At 42.4% G+C, this 23416-nt stretch overlaps 2 protein-coding genes across 17 annotated transcripts in view; both read left to right on the top strand.

Moving 5' to 3' along the window:
• Positions 1 to 5072: 5072 nt before the first annotated feature.
• The window catches only part of BIRC6 (baculoviral IAP repeat containing 6), a 230162-nt gene continuing 211818 nt past the window's right edge, over positions 5073 to 23416 (top strand). For all 16 annotated transcript variants that reach the window (XR_013349472.1, XM_077843663.1, XM_077843665.1 and 13 more), the window contains exon 1: positions 5073 to 5424. Coding sequence is in view for 15 of the 16 variants with exons in the window: in XM_077843663.1 (XP_077699789.1) it covers positions 5088 to 5424 (337 nt within the window). In the remaining variant the exon portion in view is untranslated. The remainder of the gene's footprint in view (positions 5425 to 23416) is intronic.
• LOC144281373 (uncharacterized) lies at positions 5485 to 8771 on the top strand. The gene is made up of 3 exons (XM_077844329.1): positions 5485 to 5502; positions 5571 to 5936; positions 6222 to 8771. Exons 1-3 carry the CDS (start codon positions 5485 to 5487, stop codon positions 6393 to 6395), a joined length of 558 nt encoding a protein of 185 aa, XP_077700455.1. The 3' UTR covers positions 6396 to 8771.

The following is a 23416-nucleotide window of genomic DNA, read 5'->3' as shown; positions in this document are numbered from 1 at the left end:
CACTTTAGCTATTGTGAATAATACTGCTGTGAACATGGGTTTACAAATATCTTTGAGACCTTATTTTCAGTTATTTTGGGTATATACCCATAAGTGGAATTGCTGGATTATATGGTAACTCTTTTAATTTTTTGAGGATCCTCCATACTGTTTTCCACAGTGCTTGTACCATTTCACATTCCTACTAAGAGTGTACAATGGTTCCAATTTTTTCCTTCCTTCCTTCCTTCCTTCCTTCCTTCCTTCCTTCCTTCCTTCCTTCCTTCCTTCTTCTGAACGTGTGAAGGCTTTATTAGGAGATACAATCTTAGGGCAGCAAGAGTGAGGGGAAGAGGAACAAGAGGCAGGAGAGTAGAGAAAGCAAATATAAATTGTTGCATTAGCAGGCTGTTAGTTTCATAAGGAAACATAGATGACTTGTCATTCACATAGTATATGTTTCAAATGGGTTCTTTGGAACCAGGGCGTTTTCAAACAGTCCATTAAGGAGAGAAATTATCAGCCAACCCCTTTCCATCTTCTATGCCTTAATGGTCAAAGTCGGCCACGTGGTACATTAACTTCCCTGCACTTCTTGGTGGTGGAGTGTAGCTTGCCCAGGCAGCTACTGCAGAAACCAAATACCACACCTTACATTAAGATGCTTCATTACAAAGGTTCCAATTTCTTCACATCCTTATCAATACTTACTTTCTTGTTTTCAATTTTTTCCTTTTCATAGTTGCCATCCTAATGAGTATGAAGTTGTATCTCGTTGTTTTGTCGGAGAGTAAATTTTAATGACATACATATGGGCTGTCAGTATCAGCCTTTCCATTAGAAATCATTAGAACTTCATAATTTTCTGCATTGAGATAAAGCAAATCTGCCTATAAACTTCTGGGCATTAGGGTGATAATTTCTTTTTTCTTTTTTTCTTTTAGTTTAGAGATTGTTATTATCAACAAAATTTTATTCCCTCTAAATTTAGATTCCTTTATTACATCAGGCATTTGTTTTAGGCAACGTTTGTATATGGCTCAGTTGTGTGTGTGTTGTTTTACTAGCGTGTGTTATAAATGTGCCAAAATTTTAGCTCCCATGGCATGACCTCAGTTACCCACTCAGTGTCCCCTTAGTATTTACCAGGGAATCATTAGGGAGAGTGTTTATTCTGTAAGCTCCAGAATCAGTTTTGGTCTCTCTCTGCTCTTATGGAGCTGCAGACACAGGCTTCTGTTCAGCCAATCATCACCTGTAGTTGTGGGTCAGTCAGGCCGTTTGAGACTTTAGCGTTTACTCTTCTTCATAAAGACTGCCTCCCACCACCAATGGCTGCCCAAGGTAAAGATGGGTGGGTCTGAGAAACTGCTCTCTATGCTTTTTATTTCTTTTTCTTGCCTTGTTGCAAGACTTCTGGACTTATAAGTTCCAGAGTTTTTAGTTCCTTGAAAAGTAGTAGTGAAAATAGATGTCCTTGACTTGTCCTTGATTTTAGAGGGGAAAGCATTCAGTCTGTTAAGTGTGCTGTTAGCTGTAGGTTTTTGTTTTGGTAGATGCTTTTTACCAAGTTGAGGGAATTTTCCTTTATTTTTAGTTGGCTTTTTTTTTTTTTTTTCTTTGAATGGATGGATGCAGGGTTTTGTCAAATGCTTTTTCTGTATTGGGCCCCCTTTCCAAGTCCACATTTGTGATTCCAGCAAATCCTCTTTCTAAATGACTGTCATTGGGAATTTCTACTTTCTTTTTGTTGTTTTTTTTTTTAAAGATTTTATTTATTTATTCATAGAGATGCAGAGAGAGAGAGAGAGGCAGAGACACAGGCAGAGGGAGAAGCACGCTTCATGCAGGGAGCCTGACGTGGGACTCGATCCAGAGTCTCCAGGATCATGCCCTGGGTTGCAGGCAGCGCTAAACCACTGCACCACTGGGACTGCCCTCTACTTTCTTTAAGCAATCACCACCTATGCCCAAAATGGTTTGGCTGGAAGCCCTCAAAGTCCATCACTTCAAAATACACTATTCATAAAAATCAGTGTATTTTTCAAAGTTAGAAGTATTCATTCTCAATTCCACATGCAGAAAGAAATCAACATAGTTGATGCTGAACTTCACTCAGCTTTTCCAGTTTTTATGGTAATTTCAATTTAAGGAATCTTAACCTGAGTCCTGAAACACTAAACTGCAGTTTTGATTTTTTTTTTAAGATTTATTTATTTATTCATGAGAGACAGAAAAAGAGAGAGAGAGAGAGAGGCAGAGAAACAGGCAGAGGGAGAAACAGGCTCCACACAGGGAGCCCGATGTGGGACTCGATCCTGGGATTCCAGGATCACGCCCCAGGCTGAAGGCAGGTGCTAAACCGCTGAGCCACCCAGGGATCCCCTAAACTGCAGTTTTTTGAGATCTCAGTAAGCACTCAACAAAAATATGTATTCACAAAAACAAGCAACAAGTTACACTACAGAGTGCTCTTTGAAACACTGTTTTTTCAGGAATCTATGGTCATAGGAGTTTGTGAAATATTGGTTAAGGAAGGTTAAATAGGATTTTTTTTTTATCATAGGAGGTCTCAGAGCTTTTGGTATGCTTATGTGTATTATAAATCTCCAAGAGGAGAAATATAGGGGTAGTTGTTTCCTACATTTGATTATGGTAGTGTTTTATTTCAGAACATCTTCTGGGTAGCTTTGGAAAATGCTGGTTTACAAGTGAGAGCAGTCTAAATTCATAGAGAGAAAAGACAGATATTTTTTTCCTAATTAAAAAAAATGTATCACGGGCTAACAGATAAAACTGCTTCAGTTCTCTTCAATATGGTGTAACATTGAAGTATACTAAGTTTAAATTTAGTGTTCAGGTTATTAGTTTGTTTTCTCTATCAATACAATGGGGGACTTGATTTGCATTTAAGGCCTATTCAGGTACCCTTTCAGAATAATGAAAAAGTTTGGCTCAACTTTGAAATAGTAGTTTTTAGTTTCTGCTTGTGTCCTAAGATGTAAAACACTTTTAGAATGACACCTCCAGTTACATTTAGATTTGATTATTTGCATACTTTATTTACCTCAAGGCACTGAAGTTTTGAGCAGGAGGGTTAAGTTAGAAGTCTGGGTTCTAGAGTCAAAGTGAGTTCAAACTCTAGCTTGCTGTTAACCCCTCCTCCTAAGCTGGGAGACCTTGGACAAGCTTAACCTCTCAATGTGTCCATTTTTACAGTTTTCAAGTACTTTGATAAGTTTTACAATTTACAAGTCTTGTAACAAACCTAAGTAGGGCAAATAATTTTATCATTTCCAATTGACACTTGGTGGAACATTCTCAGGATGTGTAAGTGACTTGCTCAGGTTCATAGATAGAACTGATAAATGAAGCCGCAGTGACTCAAAATCAGATATTCATGTTGACTTTAATACTTGGGTATTTTTCCACTTTATTATATGTTGCCACCCAACATCAGATAAAAATGGCATATTTGCCATTCCAAAATGGAATGGATAGATTATATAAATACAACTTAGCATACAAAAAAAAAAAAAAAACAGGTTTAGGAGGTAGTTGGGTTAATGTATATGAAGACTCCTGAAGGAAGTGTGCAGGAATGTGGGTGGACAATTAACTTTCATTGAGCACCTACTGTGTATCACATGCTACTCTACACTTTTTACATGACTTTTATTTATTTTTTTTTTAATTTTTATTTATTTATGATAGTCACACAGAGAGAGAGAGAGAGAGAGAGAGAGGCAGAGACACAGGCAGAGGGAGAAGCAGGCTCCATGCACCGGGAGCCCGACGTGGGATTCGATCCCGGGTCTCCAGGATCGCGCCCTGGGCCAAAGGCAGGCGCCAAACCGCTGCGCCACCCAGGGATCCCTTACATGACTTTTAATCCTCTCAACGGTACGTTAGTTGTACGTTAGGTTTTTTTTTTTTTTTTAATATTTTACTTAAATTCAATTTGCCAACAGGACTTTAGGTTTTAAGGAAGAAAAATTTAGGCTTTTCAAGATAATCAAATGATCCCCAGAACATACAGTTCTGTATCCTGATTGTGGTGCAGCAATCCACACATGAGAAGAGGACAGAATTATATCCACAATACATAAATGTCACATCCCTGCTTTTGATATTGTACTAAACTTATGTAACATATAACTGTTGGGGAACCTGGGTAAATTGGACCTGTCTGTTCCAACTGTGAGGAGCACTGGTCAGGTATTTTATAGACGTCCCTCAATTTGAGTTTGTCCATGTTTTTTTTTTTTTTTTTTTTTTTATAGTTGGATAGGGATTATGGTTTTGGGGGAGGCAGACCACAGAGGTCTGTACTGTCTTTGCAAGTGTGACTCTAATAACTGCTTTTAAATACAAAGATTGAAAACGCTATTCTTCAAAGGCGCACGACTAGTAAATTCTCTTGACTACAGTCCTTTCTGGCCCCCCTCCCCCCACACCTATTAACAATCCACAAACTTGAATGGGATGCGGATAAGGACACTAAGCTAAATGATATGCTTCCAGCACCTCTTCTCTGGCCCTTCTGTCGACAAAAAAGCCCAGATCTGGGTATGACGGCGTGCATCGTCGTCTGGTTTCTCCCAGTCCAGACCACAGGTTTCAGTCCGGTGTCCTGCCGACCAGGGCCGCGGCCCAAAGCCCGGGGTCTCCCTGCCGCCGCAGCCAAGCAGCTGCGCGGCGCCCGCAGGGCACCGTCCCGGCGCGGCTGGAACCGCCGCAAGGGCGCCCGCGCCAGCCGCCTCCCCGCGCGGGGGTCCCACGGAGCCCAACCCCCACCGCCGGGAGCGAGGGCGCGAGGGCGCGAGGGCGCGAGGCGGGGCCCCGGCGGCGGCCACGCCCCAGGCTCGCGGGGGACGGCGGGCGGGAACTGGGACACTGCGGACGCGGAGCCGGCGGGACCGGAGGCGCGTGGCACGCGCGAGCCCTCCCGCGCATGCTCCAGCCGCCCGCTGCCCGCCCCCCGCCGCGGCCCCGCCTCCTGCGCGCCCTCCGAGCGTGGCCCCTCCGGCGCGCGGCCGACGTCCCGCGTGCGTGCCGGCGCCTGACCTCACTTCCGGCTAACGCGCTCCGCTTGCCCCCTGGCCCGGATGGTGACTGGCGGCGGCGCTGCACCTCCCGGGACTGTCACTGAGCCGCTTCCCAGTGTGATTGTGCTGAGCGCAGGCCGGAAGATGGCGGCTGCGGCTGCGGCGGCCTCGGGCCCGGGCTGCTCCTCGGCGGCGGCGGCGGCGGCGGCGGCGGGGGCGGCCGGGGTCTCCGAGTGGCTGGTGCTGCGGGACGGCTGCATGCGCTGCGACGCCGACGGGCTGCACAGCCTCTCCTACCACCCGGCGCTCAACGCCATCCTGGCCGTCACCAGTCGCGGGACCATCAAAGTCATCGACGGCACCTCGGGGGCCACCCTGCAGGCCTCGGCGCTCAGCGGTGAGTGTGCGGCACGCCGGGCGGGGGCCGGGCCGCCGCGGGAGGAGCCGGGCCCGCGGGATGCCGGGGAAGGAAGCCGCCCAGCCCCGGGGCCCGGCCTCCGGAGGAGGGGAAGCGGCGTGACGGGCGTGGGGTGGCGAGCGCAGGGCTGGGGGCTCGGGCCCAGAAGCCGATGGACGAGGGCCGTGGGGCTCGTGGGGCTTTCTCAGCGGCTGCTGCAGCTGGGAACAGACGCCTGGCGAGTCGGGGAGTGGTGGGAGTCGCCTTCCGGGCCTTGGGCGTCCGGTGTAGGTTGGTCCTCCGGGGGAGGTGGGGCGGCCTCGGGGCTCGGCACCCGAGCAGGCCGGGCCCCCGTGTGGGTCCTGCGGAAGGGGCCGCTGCTGCCTTCTACTAGGTCGGAGAGCTTGGGCCCGACGGGGAGCCCGGTGGCCGGAGGCGAGCGGCGGAGCCGGCAGCCAAGCCCTGCCGTCTGGGGCAGAGAAGCGGGTACTCGGCTGTTCCAGGACCCGCAGGTGCAGGGATGTACCGCGGGCTTCGCGCGGGGGGTGGGGGCGGGGGTGCCCCTGGAGTGGGGGTGGGGAGGGAAGTAGGCGGGCCAGCTGCCTGAACTGTTGGTCGACGGCTTTAGGACTCTGGCGGACGCCGTGGAAGACTAGACCTTGTCCCCTAGCTCGGGGCTTCCAACTTCTGCCCCCCGGTGATGAGAAACTGAGGGCCCGCGCGGTGTACGAAACGTAGATTCCCTCGGGTTCCTGATGAGGTGAAACTTACGGCCCTCTCTCCTTGTTTTACCACAGCGAGCCGAAAAGTTAGGATTCGGAGGTATGGGAGTCTCTCCGGTGGAGGAGGGCACCTCGGGGAGGCGTGAACGCTGTTCCAGGACGGGACTTGATGCATTAGGTGAACGCTCTGTGTACTGGAGTGCAGTGCTTTGGAATTGCCCTGGCCAGGTTTTCTTGGGCCGAAGATGACATTTCATTTGCGGTTAAACGATGTGTAGCTGAACTTAGACGTTCTAAGTTGAGATTGAAAAGTTAATGTAGGAGTTAGACTCGTGCACAGAGATCTATAGGACTGCCCGCATTTGGCCAAGTAAGCTAGTTCTGTGGCTTACCAGTTCGCTTATATGTTAACATACACGATACAGGTCGCGATTCTAGTTGATGTGTAATCAGGCATGTCAGAGTTGACAGCACTGTAGGGATACAAGGATAAAATAAGGAATTTAACTTTTGTTGATGTGAGAGTTGTGAAAGAAATGGGTTGTCGATAGCTACAGAATGTAAACCTGGATCATATCTAAGATAAGTCTAAGAGAAAGTTTCAGATTGTAGACTTGTACTTTTTCTTTTCTTGGTTTAGTAAAGGTCGGGGCGAGTGGGGTGGGGCGGGGGGCGGGGGGCGGGGGTGGTGTCCCAGATGTAACAATGAGCGGAAACTACAATTTGAACGTAACAACTTGTCACTATGTATGAGAGGGAGATACTGATTGGTAATTGGATATCTTTCTTCTTAAACTCACCTAAAATATTTCAAATACAGAAAGGTGTTAAAGAATAAGATGAAAAAACATGTAACTCTGACTGTGAAATAAGACATTAGAAAGTTGAAACCTTCTCTGTAATTCTTGGATGGCAGTCCTCCAGTCCTCTCTCCCCCATGAGCATTCCCCTTAATTTGGTTTTATTGTTTTCATACATTTTATGTTTTTTAGTGTATGCTTGTATCTTTAAACAGTATCTAATACTGTCTTTCATGATTTTAAACTCTGACTAATTGGTACCGTAGTATATGTATTTGAATTTTTTATAAAAAGCTATATTAATGGAAGTTTTAAAATGTTTTTGATAGAAAGGAGTCTACCGGAGTGTTTATGCTTGGAGCCTATGAGAGAAATAATGTGTTTTAGAGTTATAAGTGGTTGGGGAAATTGGACATGTATGAATGTGTCTGTTGTGAAAGGGAAGAAAACAGTCACTCTAGTGGTAGATTTCTAAAGGAGAAGGTTTTAGGGTTTTAATACAAGTTTCGAGGTACATGCATAGGACATCATTGATTTGGGATAACTTGCCTGGGATATGTTGGGGAATTTGTTAACTAGAAAAGTATGAGATGGAATACAATTGCAGATGCCCATGCATTGACGTTTGAATGTGTGATTAACAATATGTAGGAGAGTTTATGGTAAACAAAAGGATTACAGAAAAGGTTTGAAACTAGCAATGGACAAAATCTGAAATGTCTTCATTTATGAGACTCACAGCTATTAATAATAACTATCAGAGGTTTTATAGAGTTTTGTATATGTCACCTATTCAGGTGATTGGGGAGGAAGTGCTGTTTTTTTTTTTTTTTTTTTGGTCTTACCTGGAATACATATGTATTTTACATATTTGTTGAGGTTTGCTCTTAATGATTAATAGAGGGTGACAGTCCTATAAATAGAATGAGGAGAAGGTGCCAGTAGTGACCATGGCCCTAATGTGACCCCTCTTTCCAGTTAAGGGGGCAAGGAGCAACTTTTTTTATACTCCAGAGGAAAGACATCTTTGTGTAAAGGGAAAAAGCATGGTATAACCATAATAGTTTTAATGGGTGATAGTGTGTCTTCTGAATGGGTTCAGGTTTTAGGGTTATGGGTAGCTTTTTAGTGTAGATTGGAAATTGAAGGATGGGAGCAGGACTTGTGTGTATATATATTCAATTGGGTGGAAAAGGTGAATTTTTGACTGTCCACTAGTGTGTGTCTTCACAGTATCTGTATCTGTTACAAAATGTTTGTAAATATACTTTCATTAGACTAAAAGCTATCAGTACAACATTGGTTAGGCAGTATTTGTTCCCTTTTAGCCTTTAAGAGTTAAGATTTCTTAGTCTCTAGGCTGATTCTGTGGCCTGGCATTCTTTGACTTCCATGATTTGGTCTCTACCAGTCTCTCTAGTCTTATCACCCTATTTAGTTTTGTGAACTGGTTCATTTAATTTCCTTTCCTAGCTCAGTAGTTTTGCTCATTCTTGGAATGCACCAATTCCCTCCAGACATATCTTAGCTATTTTTCAGGACCTAGAGCAGATCTTAACTTCCTGATTCTTTTAGTCTGAAGTGATCCACTGAACCCCTACGCACATATTGTCTTCTTAACGTCTATTTTGGTAATTTGGCAGCTTAGTGTTTGTGGTATATTTTCTTTCTTGAACTATTTAAATTACATTTTGTTTAGCTTTTTGTGAATATACAGTGTCCGTTTAACTATATTTAAAATTCCTTGTGGGAAGAAACCTGTCCCCTTGCTTATATCCCCTTATTTTCCCTAGTACAAAATATTAATAAATATTTTTGATTTGTGTATATGTGCTAGTATGTTAAATAGATGCTTCTTTACATCCTACCTGCTAAATACACCTTTGTTTTTTTCCCCCTTTCTTTTCTTAAATAGATTGTATTTTTAGAGCAGTTTCAAGTTCACAGTAAACTTGAACAGAAAGTAGTTTCTGCATACCTCCTGCTCCCTGTGCACACACAATCTCCTTTTTTTTTATTTTTTATTTTTTTTTATTTATGATAGTCAGAGAGAGAGAGAGAGAGAGGCAGAGACACAGGCAGAGGGAGAAACAGGCTCCATGCACTGGGAGCCCGACGCGGGATTCGATCCTGGGTCTCCAGGATCTCGCCCTGGGCCAAAGGCAGGCGCCAAACCGCTGCGCCACCCAGGGATCCCCACAATCTCCTTTCACTATCAATGTGTTTGTTACAGTCAGTGAACTTGCATTAACACATCATTATCCCCCAAGTCCATAGTTGACATTAGGTTTCACTCTTCGTGTTGCACATCCTATGGGTTCTGACAAATTGATATACAGAATAGTTTCACTTTCATAAAAATCCTCTTTGTTCTGCCTGTTAATCTGTCTCTCTCTCCCACCCCCTGCCACTCCCTGATCTTTTTTTTTTTTAAATTTTTATTTATTTATGATAGTCACACACAGAGAGAGAGAGAGGCAGAGACACAGGCAGAGGGAGAAGCAGGCTCCATGCACCGGGAGCCCGACGTGGGATTCGATCCCGGGTCTCCAGGATCGCGCCCTGGGCCAAAGGCAGGCGCTAAATCGCTGCGCCACCCAGGGATCCCACTCCCTGATCTTTTTGACTGTCTCTATAGTTTGGCCTTTTCTGGAATGTCATATAGTTGGAATTATACAGTATGTAGCCTTTTCATTTTGGCTTCTTTCACTTAGGAATATGCATTTAAGTTCTTGCAGGTCTCTTCATGGCTTTCTAACTTATTGCTTTTTAGCATTGAATAATATTCCATTGTCTGGATGTACCACAGTTCATTTACCCATTCACCTGAAAGACATTTTGGTTGCTTCCAGGTTGTGGCAGTTATGAATAAAGCTGCTATAAATATTTGTGTGCAGATTTTTGTGTGGACATGACTTTTTAGTTTATCTGGGTAAATACCAAGGAGCACGAATGTCAGATCATGTGTTAGGAGTGTGTTTAGTTTTTTTTTTTTTTTTTAAAGATTTTATTTATTCATGAGAGACACAGAGATGCAGAGGGAGAAGCAGGCGCCATGCAGGGAGCCATTGTAGGACTCGATCCCGGGCCTCCAGGATCACGTCCTTGGGCTGAAGGCAGCGCCAAAACGCTGAGCCACCTGTCTGCCCTATGTTTAGTTTTTTTTTTTTTTAAGATTTATTTATCTATTTATTTATTTATTTATTTGAGAGAGAGAGAGAGGCAGAGACACAGGCAGAGGGAGAAGGAGGCTCCATGCTGGGAGCCCGACGCGGGACTCGATCCCGGGACTCCAGGATCGCGTCCTGGGCCAAATGCAGGTGCCAAACCGCTGAGCCACCCAGGGATCCCCCTATGTTTAGTTTTATAAGAAGTCTTCCAAACTGGCTGTGCTATTTTGTTTTCCCAGTGGTAGTAAGTGACAGTTCCTATTGCTTCTCATCCTTCTCAGCATTTTATGCTTTTGGTTTTGGATTGTGGCCATTCTAATAGGTGTGTAGTGGTATCTCATTGTTTTAATTTGCAATTCCCTAATGACATTTGATGCTGGACATCTTTTCACAGGCTAATATGTGCACTTTGGATTTTTAAAAAATTTTTATTTATTTATTCATGAGAAGAGGGAGAGGCAGAGACACAGGCAGACGGAGAAGCAGGCTCCATGTAGGGAGCCCAACGTGGGACTCGATCCTGGGTCTCCAGGATCACACCTTAGGCTGAAGGCAGCGCTAAACCACTGAGCCACCAGGGCTGCCTGTGCGCTTTGAATTTTAAAAATCAAAATAGCTCTACATACACCACTTGACCATATTGTTGATATTACTAGGTCTGTTCCTCTCTTTAGCTATTGTTTGTGCCTGCAATTTAGCGTAATTGGAAGGAGCCTGGTTTTGAGACAGTTGGCTCAGGTGAGGATTCCAATATCTTCTTTGCCTCACCTCCCGATTGAAATGTGTAGCTTCTCCTGAATTCCCTAACATTTCTGTTCGTTTCCCTATTTGCAAAATGGGGATGATAATTATACTAATTGTGAGGATTAAGTGTTAATATACAGTTCTTAGAACTGTGTGTTCAGTGTTCAAAAATATGTCTTCTATTTACTTGTAAATCTTTGTAAATACTCTTTTTGTATTTACTTAAACCTTTTTGATATTCTGTGTTAAATCTTTTGAACTTAATCCTAAATTTGAACTAAGGAATTTTTCCTATTTGGATCTGGTTTTTGCTTCGATGTAAGGGTAAAGTATTGCTAATTTGTTCAGTCCTTCCTTCCGTTTTTGATTTAAGTGACCTCTACACCCAACATGGCCCCGAGATCAAGAGTTGAATGCTCTACTTACTGAGCCAGCTAGGCTCCCTTGTCAAGTAGTTTCTTATTTAATTATTGGTAGTAGTGTTTTCTCTTACTTTGTGAAATAGTGCCCTCCTCCCCTAAATGTAGTACATTTTGTATTTGCTTTCTTAATAAACTGTTTTGAGGGCATGTTGAAAGAGAATGGGTATTTATATTTTAAATATTCCTGAATTTTGAATTTTAGCTCACTTACTAATTCACTCTCTAAACTTCCTGAACTTCAGCTTCTTCATCTGTAAATTAAGATTAACATTTAATAGTATGGTTGTGTAGATTAGGTGGTAAACGTGTTAAAGTGCTTTAATGCTGCTTGGCATATGTACACAGTGAATGTTCTCTTAACCGTCATGGGTACTTACTATTGCCATGCTCCTCACTGTTACTTTATTTTTTTATTTTTTACTTTCTTAGATTTTTATTTATTCATCAGAGACACAGGGAGAGAAAGGAGGCAGAGACAAAGGCAGAGGGAGAAGCAGGCTCCTCGCAGGGAGCCCACTGTGGGACTCAGTCCCCAGACCTGGGAAGCACACCTTGAGCCAAAGGCAGGCGCTCAACTGCTGAGCCACCCACGCATCCCACCTCACTATTACTTTAAAAAAATGTTCACTGACTTAGTGTGTTTATATGCAGAGGACAGATAGATATCATTGAAATGCACATGGAAGTGGAAATGTTGGTGACAAATACTGTCTCTATTTGGATAAATGTCTTTCAGTGTATTGGGTAGCTAAATGTCAGAATGATGTTAAGGCTGTTGTATTACTAGTTCTATGTATATACGGACTGTTCATGTAGTATGTGTACGTAAATAGCTGAGGATGTATATGTGTGGATATTAATCAGTAGATGTTGTAGCATATGTGTAAAAGGAAATCGTATCTCTTCAGTTTCTGAAGTGGCTTCCAGATTTCTGTCACTGTGAAGAAACTCCAAAGCTTCTCAGTGTTTATAGACAATTATTCTGGTTTCATATTTCTTTATGAGTATTTCCCTTTGACATTGATTTGATTTGAGTAATTTCCACGATGGTCATAAATGAGAAAAAGATCACTGTATTTATTCCATTCCAGTTGCAGGAAAGTTCAGTTTGGGTGGATTTTTACTTTTTTTTTTTTTTTTAAATTTTTTTAACTTTTATTTATTTAGGATAGGCACACAGTGAGAGAGAGAGAGGCAGAGACACAGGCAGAGGGAGAAGCAGGCTCCATGCACCGGGAGCCCGACGTGGGATTCGATCCCGGATATCCAGGACCGCGCCCTGGGCCAAAGGCAGGCGCCAAACCGCTGCGCCACCCAGGGATCCCGATTTTTACTTCTCTATTTTTTAATATGAACTTTTTGTACAGACTTAAAGCCCAGAGCCGCCTGCTCCAAGAAGTCTTGGAGTATAAAAACTAGTTAGGAGACTGCATAATTCCCAAAAAATATTTTTTTGGGGGATAAAACTCATTTATTATCACTTTGTTAGAGGTAGAAAAAAATATTTTTACTGCTTCTGAATTAGGCATGCATTAATTTGGATAAAATGTAAAATCTTCCTCTAGGTCTCAGTTTTGGAAATTGTAAATGATTCAGACCACTTCTTATTTCCTGACCTACCTTGGTTCAGGCAGCCTTCCTAGTCTCAATTATTCTTTTATGATAGATGATAAACACCATATAGAGTTGGGATTTCAGTAGTCCTAGAAGATAGCTGTCTCCTCAGTGCATCTGAGTTCTTTATAAAAACTTAATTGGGCAAATCTCTTTGTGGGCTGAGTATAAACTATGTTGCAGTTGACAGATTTTAGTAATACTATGTGTTGACCTACCTCATGTCAAAGATTTGCTGTTTTACTTTTTAAGATTTTATTTTTTAATTACTTTTAAAGATAGGTTTATTTATTTGAGGCGGGGGAAGGGGACAGAGGGGAAGGGAGAGTCTGAAACAGACTGCTCGCTGAGTGAGCATGAGCTTGATGATGAGCTTGGCTCATTCTCATGATCCGGAGATCACTACCTGAGCTGAAACCAAGAGTTAGATGCTTAACAAACTGCACAGGTTCCTCTTAATATTTTATTTTAAGTAATCCCTACACCCAACATGGGGCTTGAACTTGTAACCCAAGATCAAGAGTCTCGTGCTCTACCAACTAAGCCAGCCAGGTGGCCCAATTTGCTGTTTTATTAGCAGAACATTGTCCCACTGTTAATTAGAGTGAATTTGTATTAAAATTAAAAAAATATTTTGCTTTTTTTTTTTAAGATTTTATTTATTTGAGAGTGAGATAGAGCAATGAGTGCTGGGAGAAGCAGAGGGAAAGGAAGAAGCAAACACCCTGCTAAGCAGGGAGTGCCACTTGGATATTTATCTTGGTCCTAACATCAGGACCTGAGCTGAAGACTGTCGCTTAACCAACTGAGCCACCCAGGCACCCCTATTTTGCTATGTTTTTAAGATTCTCAAGATTTTCCAAAAAAAATTTTTTTTTTACATTTACCTCTCCAAGTTTTACTATTACCTGTTCAAAGATAGTGTTTTTTTCTTTTTTCTTTTTTTTTTTTTTAGTATTTATTTATTCATGAGAGACACAGAGAGAGGGAGGCCGAGACGCAGGCAGAGGGAGAAGCTCCCTGTAGGGAGCCTGATGTGGGACTCGATCCTAGGACCCTGGGATCCCTCCCGACCTGAGCTGAAGGCAGATGCTCAACCACTGAACCACCCAGGCATCCCGAAATGGCAGTATTCTTACAGTTTTCCATGTATGTGGAAATGTGACTGGGTAAAATCTAATGGACATACATAATACTTTTGTATTATAGGAGAAATATAAACTATGTAAGTTAATTGATTTTGGACTTAAATTGTTAAAAGCAAGGTAATGTGAAGAGCTAGTTGATTGCTATTTATACATTTATTGAACATTTGCTAGGCACAGGGGGACAAAGTAAGGCAACATTTTGGCTCTTGAATGTGTGCTTAGCGATGTGTCTAGGTAAATCATTTTAGCATAATGTTCTAAGTACTGTAATTCAGATAGGCAGAAAGCTGTGTGAATAGAGGAGGTAGTTTCTTCAATCTGAGGGAAATAGAAGACTTCTCAAAGGAGGTTGCGCTTTTTTTTTTTTTTAATTTTATTTAGTTATTCACAAGAGACACAGAGACAGAGGCAGAGAGACACAGGCAGAAGGAGGAGAAGCAGGCTCCATGCAGGGAGCCTGATGGTGGGACTCAATCCTGGAACTCCAGGATCACCGCTGAGCCACCAGACATCCCGAGGCGGTTGCTTTTATGGTTTATTTTGAAAGATGAGATGGTGGGAGGGAATGTTACTGGGGATCATCATCTTAAGATAGGGTACTTGGGATCCCTGGGTGGCGCAGCGGTTTGGCGCCTGCCTTTGGCCCGGGGCGCGATCCTGGAGACCTGGGATCGAATCCCACGTCGGGCTCCCTGCATGGAGCCTGCTTCTCCCTCTGCCTGTGTCTCTGCCCCTCTCTCTCTCTGTGTGACCATCATAAATAAATAAAAATTAAAAAAAAAAAAAAAAAAGATAGGGTACTTGCTGGGCAGCCCCGGTGGCCCAGCGGTTTGGCGCCGCCTTCAGCCTGGGGCCTGATCCTGGAGACCCGGGATCAAGTCCCACGTCGGGCTCCCTGCACCGAGCCTGCTTCTCCCTCTGCCCTCCTCCTCCTGTCATGAATAAATAAAATAAATCTTAAAAAAAAAAAAGATAGGGTACTTGCTTGTGTGGAGACATTTTAGTCTTTTCAAAACATGGTGAATTTAAGGAACAAAGAGAAGTTTTTCAAGGAAACCAGTTGGGGTTTAGGGTGTGTGAGGGGATGGTTAGAGTTGAAGCTGAGAGATAAGCAAGGACAAGATCATAATATGTTTTGTTAAGAAATTTGACTTGATGTCAATGGTAGGGAGCCATTGTAGGTCATCAAATTTGTTTTTAGAGAGGTTGGAAGCTAATGCCCAGGTGTGAGAAGTGATGAGAGCTTTATGTAAGTTAGTTTGAAAGATAGGAACAACATAATTTTTAGTGAGTATGGGGTTGAGAAAGATTGACAAGGTGAAAAGTACTCATGTGTGGGTTCTTACTTTGGGTAACGGGGTGAATGGTGTTTATTAACTGAAATAAGTAATATAAGAAGGTGTGGTGAGTAGTTATTGCTGGAGAAGTTTAGGGAGCAAGAGGGAGATAGTGATGTTGGTCCTGGATTTTAAGATTAATTTTAAGATTCTTGAAGGACATCCAAGGAGAGATGTCCAGAAGGCATTGGGAATTCAGAGTTGAAGCTTGAGGATTTGGGAACACAAATTAGGAAGGCATTGGCAATTATAGAGAATGCTGAGCCTAGTGGTTAAGGATATTGGTTCTGGAACCAGACTGCATTTCATTTCATGATTCACCACTTATTTGTGCCTTTAGGCAAGATGTTTAACTTTTCTTTGCACACCTAACTTGTTGGGTTATTGGAAAGTTTAAATAAGCTGATAGGGATCCCTGGGTGGTGCAGCGGTTTGGCGCCTGCCTTTGGCCCAGGGCGTGATCCTGGAGACCCGGGATCGAATCCCACGTCGGGCTCCTGGTGCATGGAGCCTGCTTCTCCCTCTGCCTGTGTCTCTGCCTCTCTCTCTCTCTCTCTGTGTGACTATCATAAATAAATAAAAATTAAAAAAAAAAAAAGCTGATAGACATAGGTACTGCTGAATCTACCATAGGCACTCAAGAAGTGTTACTTTTGGTTTGGTGTTCTTAATTATTTTTTTGTGTGTGTTCTTAATTATATAGTTCAATTCAACAAATGTTTATTTGCTATGTGAAGATAATAAGATGAATTTGAAATCCTCCCTGCCTCCCAATTTGAAAAGTTTTCTAGAAGAGGTGACACCTTGGATCTTGGAAGAAAAGGAGTTAGCCAGGACACCTGGGTGGATCAGTGGTTAAGCGCATCTGCCTTTGGCTCAGGGCGTGATCCTGGAGTACCGAGATCCAGTCCCACATTGGGCTCCCTGCATGGAGTCTGCTTCTCCCTCTGTCTGTGTTTCTGCCTCTCTCTCTCTATCTCTCTGTTTCTCATGAATAAATAAATAAAATCTTAAAAAAAGAAAAAAAGAAAAGGAGTTAGCCAGGTAGAGGGAACAGCATGAGCAAGAGTAGAGGCATGAAGCAGGTAGTATTTGTTATAAACATGTTGGTATTAGAGTTCAGAGTACAAGGACGGGAGTGATGAGATAGCCTGAAGATCTTGGATTTGGTCCCTCTGATCTGTGGCTCACATACATATATTCCAGGGCAAGAACTCTTAGTTTAAGGTAAAAAATTTAGGGACCCATTATTAGTGTCAGTTAGTTGGAAAAATATTGTGAAAGGCTACTACTTTGAAGTAATTTTTGTTTTAGACTTATTACTACGTAATTTGCAAAACACTACAATACCAGGGGCACTTGAGTGGCCCAGTTGGTTAAACATCCAACTCTTGGTTTCAGCTCAGGTCATAATCTCATAGGTTGTGAGATGGAGCCCCATGTCTCTCGGGCTCCCCTCTCAGTGGAGAGCCTGCTTGAAAAATTCTCTCCCTCTTCCCCTCTCCCCACTTGTATGCCCACACACACTATCTCATTCTCTTTCTAAAATCAATCAATCAATCAATCAATCAATCTTAAAAAAAAACCCCATAGGGTGCCTGGGTGGTTCAGTTGGTTGAGCATCTGTCTTAGGCTCAGGTCATGAGTTCTAAGATCCTTACTCAGCAGGGAGCCTACTTCTCTCTCTCTCTCCCTCTGCTTGCAGCTCCCCCTGCTTGCTTGTGCTGTCAGATAAATAAATAAAATCTTAAAAAAACAAAAACAAAAACAAAAAAACAAAAACCCACTACAACACAGTTACTTTGGCATTTCCTCCTGCTGGTTTAGCTTTGATATTTTTACAGGGCAAATCAGTCTGTTAAGGCGCTTCCATCTGTCCTCCAACTTCAAAAATTTTTTTGCTATCCTCTCCTCACTTGTTTCTTTTGCCTTTGTGGGTTTATTTAATGCCCTCTTTGTTTCTTTATTATCTTTTTAGTGAGACTTGGGAGGAAGCAGAAGTACATGTGCACCCTTTATAACCTTATTGTTTAACTGGCAATTTGTAGTTACAGCTATACTTAAGGTGTTGAAAATTTGGTGCTTTGAGCACCAAAATTGTCTTGTCTTTGCCAAGACAAACTCCTTGGGTATAAAAAAGGAGATAAAAGGGATCCCTGGGTGGCGCAGCGGTTTGGCGCCTGCCTTTGGCCCAGGGCGCGATCCTGGGGACCCGGGATCAAATCCCACGTCGGGCTCCCAGTGCATGGAGCCTGCTTCTCCCTCTGCCTTTGTCTCTGCCTCTCTCTCTCTCTGTGTGACTATCATAAATAAATAAAAATTTAAAAAAAGAGATAATAGAGTTACAAATATAAAGAATGAAGTAATTGCCATATAAAATAGTTTGTGACAAGGGTAGTCCTCAACGGAAGTAATTGTGGTCTCATTTGAGTATGTTAAATCAAGGATGTATTTTAGGGGAGACAAATATGCTTACTCTTTGGTGGAAATGATAGGAATGTTAGAATGGGGCAGATAGGAGTGTTTTCTTTGACATTTATTATGGGTGCCAGAATTTAAGTCCTCATGATTTATTTCTGTAGTTTGTTATGAAGTAGGAGAGAAGTAAGACTGGGGAGATGCAAAGGGCAGTGGGTTCTCAGCCTCGGTTGCTCATTAGAATCATCAGGGGAACTTTAAAAAAAATTCTTCTTGAGTCCCAGTATTTTTTTTTTTTTTTAGATTTTATTTATTTATTTGAGAGAAAAAGAGAAAAATGATTAAGTGCACACGTGCTTGAAAACAACGAGAGGAGCAGCACAGGGAGAGGGAGTGAGGAGTCCCGTGTAGGGCTCGATCTCATGACCCTGAGATCATGACTGGGAGCTGAACTCAAGAGTTGGATGCTTAACTGACAGCCACCCAGGCACCCTTTGGGTCCCAGTGTTCTGACTTAAGTGATTTGGAGTAGAGCCCAGGCATACCTTTTTTTTGGAAACTATTACATCATGCTGGATGATTCTAATGTGCAGTTAGGTTTAGAGGTTCAAACTTCATGACTAAGTTTGTTTGATAAGCCTGGGATAAATGAGAGAGTAATTTGATTTGAATTGAGTAGTATTCTATATAGCCTTAATTTTTTTGGTAAGAGAAACCTCCCAAGTTAGTCTGCTACTAAAATCTACCCCAGTGTGTGTGTGTGTGTGTGTGTGTGTGTGTGTGTGTGTGTTTTAAAGATTTTGTTTATTTAAGAGAGAGAGTGCTAGAAAGCACAAGCAATGGGAGTTATGGGGGAGAGGGAGAAGCAGGCTCCTGCTTGGCAGGAAGCCTGATGTGGGGCTTTATCCTAGGACCATGGGATGACCTGAGCCAAAGGCAGATTCTTAATGGACTGAGCCATCCATGCACCACTCCCTCCCCCATGCGTTTTACATTTTATTTAGTGAATATATATAATGAAATATACTTGTAAGCAGCAGGGATATATCAAGGACCAAATTGCTGCTGCTTTCTAGTTTGTCCCTTTCTGCTGTAATTCAGTTTTGGTTGATTTTTGAACCAGCTAAGTGCTCTGATACTTGTTCACCAAAATGCCACTATAGCCAAGGACAGTGATCTCATACTGGGTGCAAGAGTAAGGTAGTGGAAAATGGGACTATGAAGGCTAGAGATGGCTGGAGTTTTCTGTACCAGATCAAAACTAGTTTCATGTTTGAACTGTCTTTGTTGTGTCAGCAGATAAAGCTGTGAAAATACTGTATTTTATCACATTATAGTTTAAAAACATTAAAAAGTTTTTCAAAACTATAGAAAATGATTCTTTTATTCAAAACTATTTATTGTGTGTCAAGCACTGGTGATACAGCAGTTAACAAAGTCCTTGCTTTCCTAGAGCTCATGCTTCAGTGGGAAGAGCTAGATGTATTACACACTAATATTAAGTGGTGATCAATGCCATAAGAAATTAGAGCTGGTATGAGATGGTAATGGGTAAATTTGTGAGGTGGTCTGGGAGAGTCTCTCTGAAGTGGTCCTTGAGCAAAGATGTGAGGAAGCAGCAGGGCAGATATCCAGGGAAGTTTCTGTTGGACTGTTATTGTAGCTTGCAAAAACAGCTAGATGGATTTCCATCATATTTGGATGGAATTTGACTTGGACTGACTTAAAATGTAGGCTATGTGAGGAATGATGAAAGGTCTGTGTGACTACTAGTCTGGGTATATGTGCCATGGTATTCAACAGAGAACAGTAGTTTCAAATATGAGCTCCAAATAGAAAATCATGGATTATGTGCTCCATATTATAGAACTGTATTCCTTTATAGCTGAGTTCCTTCTCTCATGGACAACTTTGTGTAGCACCAAATTTGTGTATAGATGGTTAGGGTTATCTTGAACAACATCAGATGGGGAAGGTAGCTTCCAAATTTTACTTAATTATAGCCAGCTCAGAATCCTGAAGGAAGAATGTGGCTTTTGTGTTCCAAGGTGTTTGAGAGATTTAACTGTGACAAATTGAATAATATATGTGAAATAGACCTCAAAATTTCTTGCAGGGAGTAGGTCCTTAGAGATTGAGTCCCATCCATGGAAACTTCATGATGATTATGTTCATCAGTTGATGTCAGATGCTTAAGATTATAGTAAAATAGGTGATTTGGTGGAACTTTCAGATGCAGTGAATAGAGGGAATTGGAACTTGCAACTCTCTGTCTCTTTTTTTAAGATTTTATTTTTTATGTAATCTTTACCTTTAATGTGGGGCTTGAACTCATGACTCAAGATTAAGAGCCATGTGCTCCAATGATTGAGCCAGCCAGACACCCTGGAACTGGAACTCTTTAATTCCAAGAAGTGTCTTGTCTTTTGGAGACCTTCTTTCATGCCTGGACAGATGTTAGTTCTCGTGCCTGGAATAATACTATCCCTTGCTTCGCATTTCATCCATGTGTTACCCTTTTTTCGTGGCCTAGCTCCTGAACTTTCCCATACTTTGCTTTGCTTTGCACTGAGTTTTGTTTTATAGTAATACTTGCTTTGACTTTGAGTAATATAGTGTACTTAACAACTTTTTTTTTTTTTATTTTTATGTATTTATGATAGTCACAGAGAGAGAGAGAGAGAGAGAGAGAGAGAGAGAGAGGCAGAGACACAGGCAGAGGGAGAAGCAGGCTCCATGCACCGGGAGCCTGATGTGGGATTCGATCCCGGGTCTCCAGGATCGTGCCCTGGGCCAAAGGCAGGCGCCAAACCGCTGCGCCACCCAGGGATCCCCTTAACAACTTTTTTAAAAAAAAAATTTGTTTATTCATGAGAGACGGAGAGGCAGAGGAAGAAGCAGGCTCCCTGTGGGGAGCCCGATACAGGACTCGCTCGGAGGACCCCAGGATCATGACCTGAGCTGAAGGTAGATGCAACCACTAAAGCCACCTAGGTGTCCCACAACTTTTGTTAAGTGATTTTTAAATCTTTTTTTTTTTTAATTTTTATTTATTTATGATAGTCACACACAGAGAGAGAGAGAGGCAGAGACACAGGCAGAGGGAGAAGCAGGCTCCATGCAGGGAGCCCGACGTGGGACTCGATCCGGGGTCTCCAGGATCGCGCCCTGGGCCAAAGGCAGGCGCTAAACCGCTGCGCCACCCAGGGATCCCTTGTTAAGTGATTTTATTTTGGTTACTTTAATTGTATTTTAAAAACTTTGTAAGAACACTAATTTTGCATCCTCTTTATTGACTTTTTTTTTTTTTTAAGATTTTATTTATTTATTCATGAGAGAGAGAGAGAGGGAGAGAGAGAGAGGCAGATACAGGAAGAGAGAGAAGCAGGCTCCATGCAGGGAGCCTGATACCAGACTCGCCTGGGACTTCAGGGTCACGCCCTGGGCCAAAGTCTGGCGCTCAACTGCTGAGCTACCCAGGCGTCCCCTCTTTATTGACTTTGAATGATGTTTGTATATACTGTGTTTTAGGAAAGTATTTTAAGAATTGAACTCTAATGTTATCTCTGTGGAAATGGAATTTTATAGTGTGTCCTTTCAGTTTGCAGAGATAATGTAATTCTGATAATGTTTTTGCAACTTTTGTAGGATTGCACATGAATGGTGACTTGATAAAGAATTGACTGTTTCCTGAAGTGGTTATTAGAATTAGCTGATTTTAAAAAACACAGCTTCTTACCTTTGAAAATCTCCGTTTAAAAAGTGATTTACCAGTGGTTGAGCAGATACCTGCCTTTGGCTCAGATTGTGATCTTGGGATGAGTCCTGCATCAGCTTCCCTGTGGGGAGCCTGCTTCTCCCTCTGTCTGTGTCTCTGCCTCTCTCTCTGTGTCTCTCATGGGTAAATAAATAAAATCTTAAAAAAAAATAAAATTTGATTTACCTTATAATAGGACATCAGATAGACCAAGGAAAAGAATAGTCACCAATGATTTGGTTACTTAAGTAGTCATTGTTAACATTTTGGTGTGTAAGATTTTTTTAAAAGATCTTATTTATTTGAGAAAGAGCATGAGCATTTATTTGAGAGAGACTGTACTCGTGCACTAATGGGGGAGAGAGAGACAGAGGAAGAGGAAGAAGCAGGCTCCTTGCTGAGCAGGGAGTCCCAACACAGGGCTTGATCCCAGATCCCTGAGTTTGTGACTGGAGCTGAAGGCAGATACTTAACCTACTGAGCCACCTGGGTGCCCCATTGTTAAATATATTTTTATAGAATATATAAACAAAGGAAAAAATATTTTTATAGAATATGGATTACAGGGCAGCCCTGGTGGCTCAGCGATTTAGCGCCGCCTTTGGCCGGGACGTGATCCTGGAGACCTTGGATCGAGTTCCACCCCGGACTGAGTCCCATGTTGGGCTCCCTGCATGGAGCCTGCTTCTTCCTATGCCTGTGTCTCTGCCTCTGTCTCTCTGTCTCTCATGAATAAATAAAATCTTAAAAAAAAAAAAAAAGAATATGGATTACAGTGATATTTTATAAACTGTTTTCCTCCTTATACTTAGTTAATAGGGTATTATGGATATTTTCCCATGTCTTCTTTCTTTTATATTTTATATTATTTATTTACTTTTTAGATTTGAATTCAATCTGCCAACATATGGTATAACACCCAGTGCTCATCCCATCAAGTGCCCTCCTCTGTGCCTGTCACCCAGTTACCCCATCCCACCACCCACCTCGTCTTCCGCAACTCTTTGTTTCCCAGAGTTAGGAGTCTCTCAGGGTTTGTCTCCCTCTCTAATTTTTCCCACTCAGTTCCCCTCCTTTCCCTTTTAATCCCTTTCACTATTTCTTATATTCCCCATATGAGTGAAACCATATGACAAATACTATGACTCCACTTATCTGTGGTACTTAGAAACAGTCAGTTTCATAGAAACAGAAAGTAGAGTCTACTTTGCTGGATGCTGGGGATTATGGAAGTGGGAAGGAGTTAGTGCCTAATGGTTATAGTATTTAAGTTATGCAAGTTCTTTTTTTTTTTTTTTTTTAATTTTTATTTATTTATGATAGTCACAGAGAGAGAGAGAGAGAGGCAGAGACACAGGCAGAGGGAGAAGCAGGCTCCATGCACCGGGAGCCCGATGTGGGATTCGATCCCCGGTCTCCAGGATCGTGCCCTGGGCCAAAGGCAGGCGCCAAACCGCTGCACCACCCAGGGATCCCAGTTATGCAAGTTCTATATCATTCTATGGATGGATAGTGGTGGTGGTTGCGCAAGCGTGTAAATGTACTTAATGCCATTGAACTGTGTGCACTTTAAAAATGGTTAAAATGCTGAATTTTATGTTATGTTAATTACCATAATTAAAAATAATTCAAAAAATCAAATGGCCATGTTTATTGGGGCCTGTCTCTGGATTCTCTTCTGCTCCACAGATCGGTATGTTTATCCATTTGCCACTACCACACTTCGTAGTGGTACTCTAAGTTTTATAGTAGGTATTAAAAATCACATAATGTAATTTGTCCAACTTTATCAGAATTGTTTTGGATATTCCAATTCTTTTGTCTTTTCAAATAAATTTTAGAATTACTTTATATCTAAAA

This window comes from Canis aureus, chromosome 12 (genome assembly GCF_053574225.1).
Source record: "Canis aureus isolate CA01 chromosome 12, VMU_Caureus_v.1.0, whole genome shotgun sequence".
NCBI classification, from domain to species: Eukaryota; Metazoa; Chordata; class Mammalia; order Carnivora; family Canidae; genus Canis; species Canis aureus.
This window is presented reverse-complemented; position numbering and strand designations above follow the sequence as displayed.

Excerpts from the sequence above, each read along its gene's own strand:
- LOC144281373 (XM_077844329.1), top strand. Across the intron at positions 5,937-6,221 it reads GGCTGTTCCAGGACCCGCAG|CGAGCCGAAAAGTTAGGATT; the intron begins GTGCAGGGATGT and ends GTTTTACCACAG.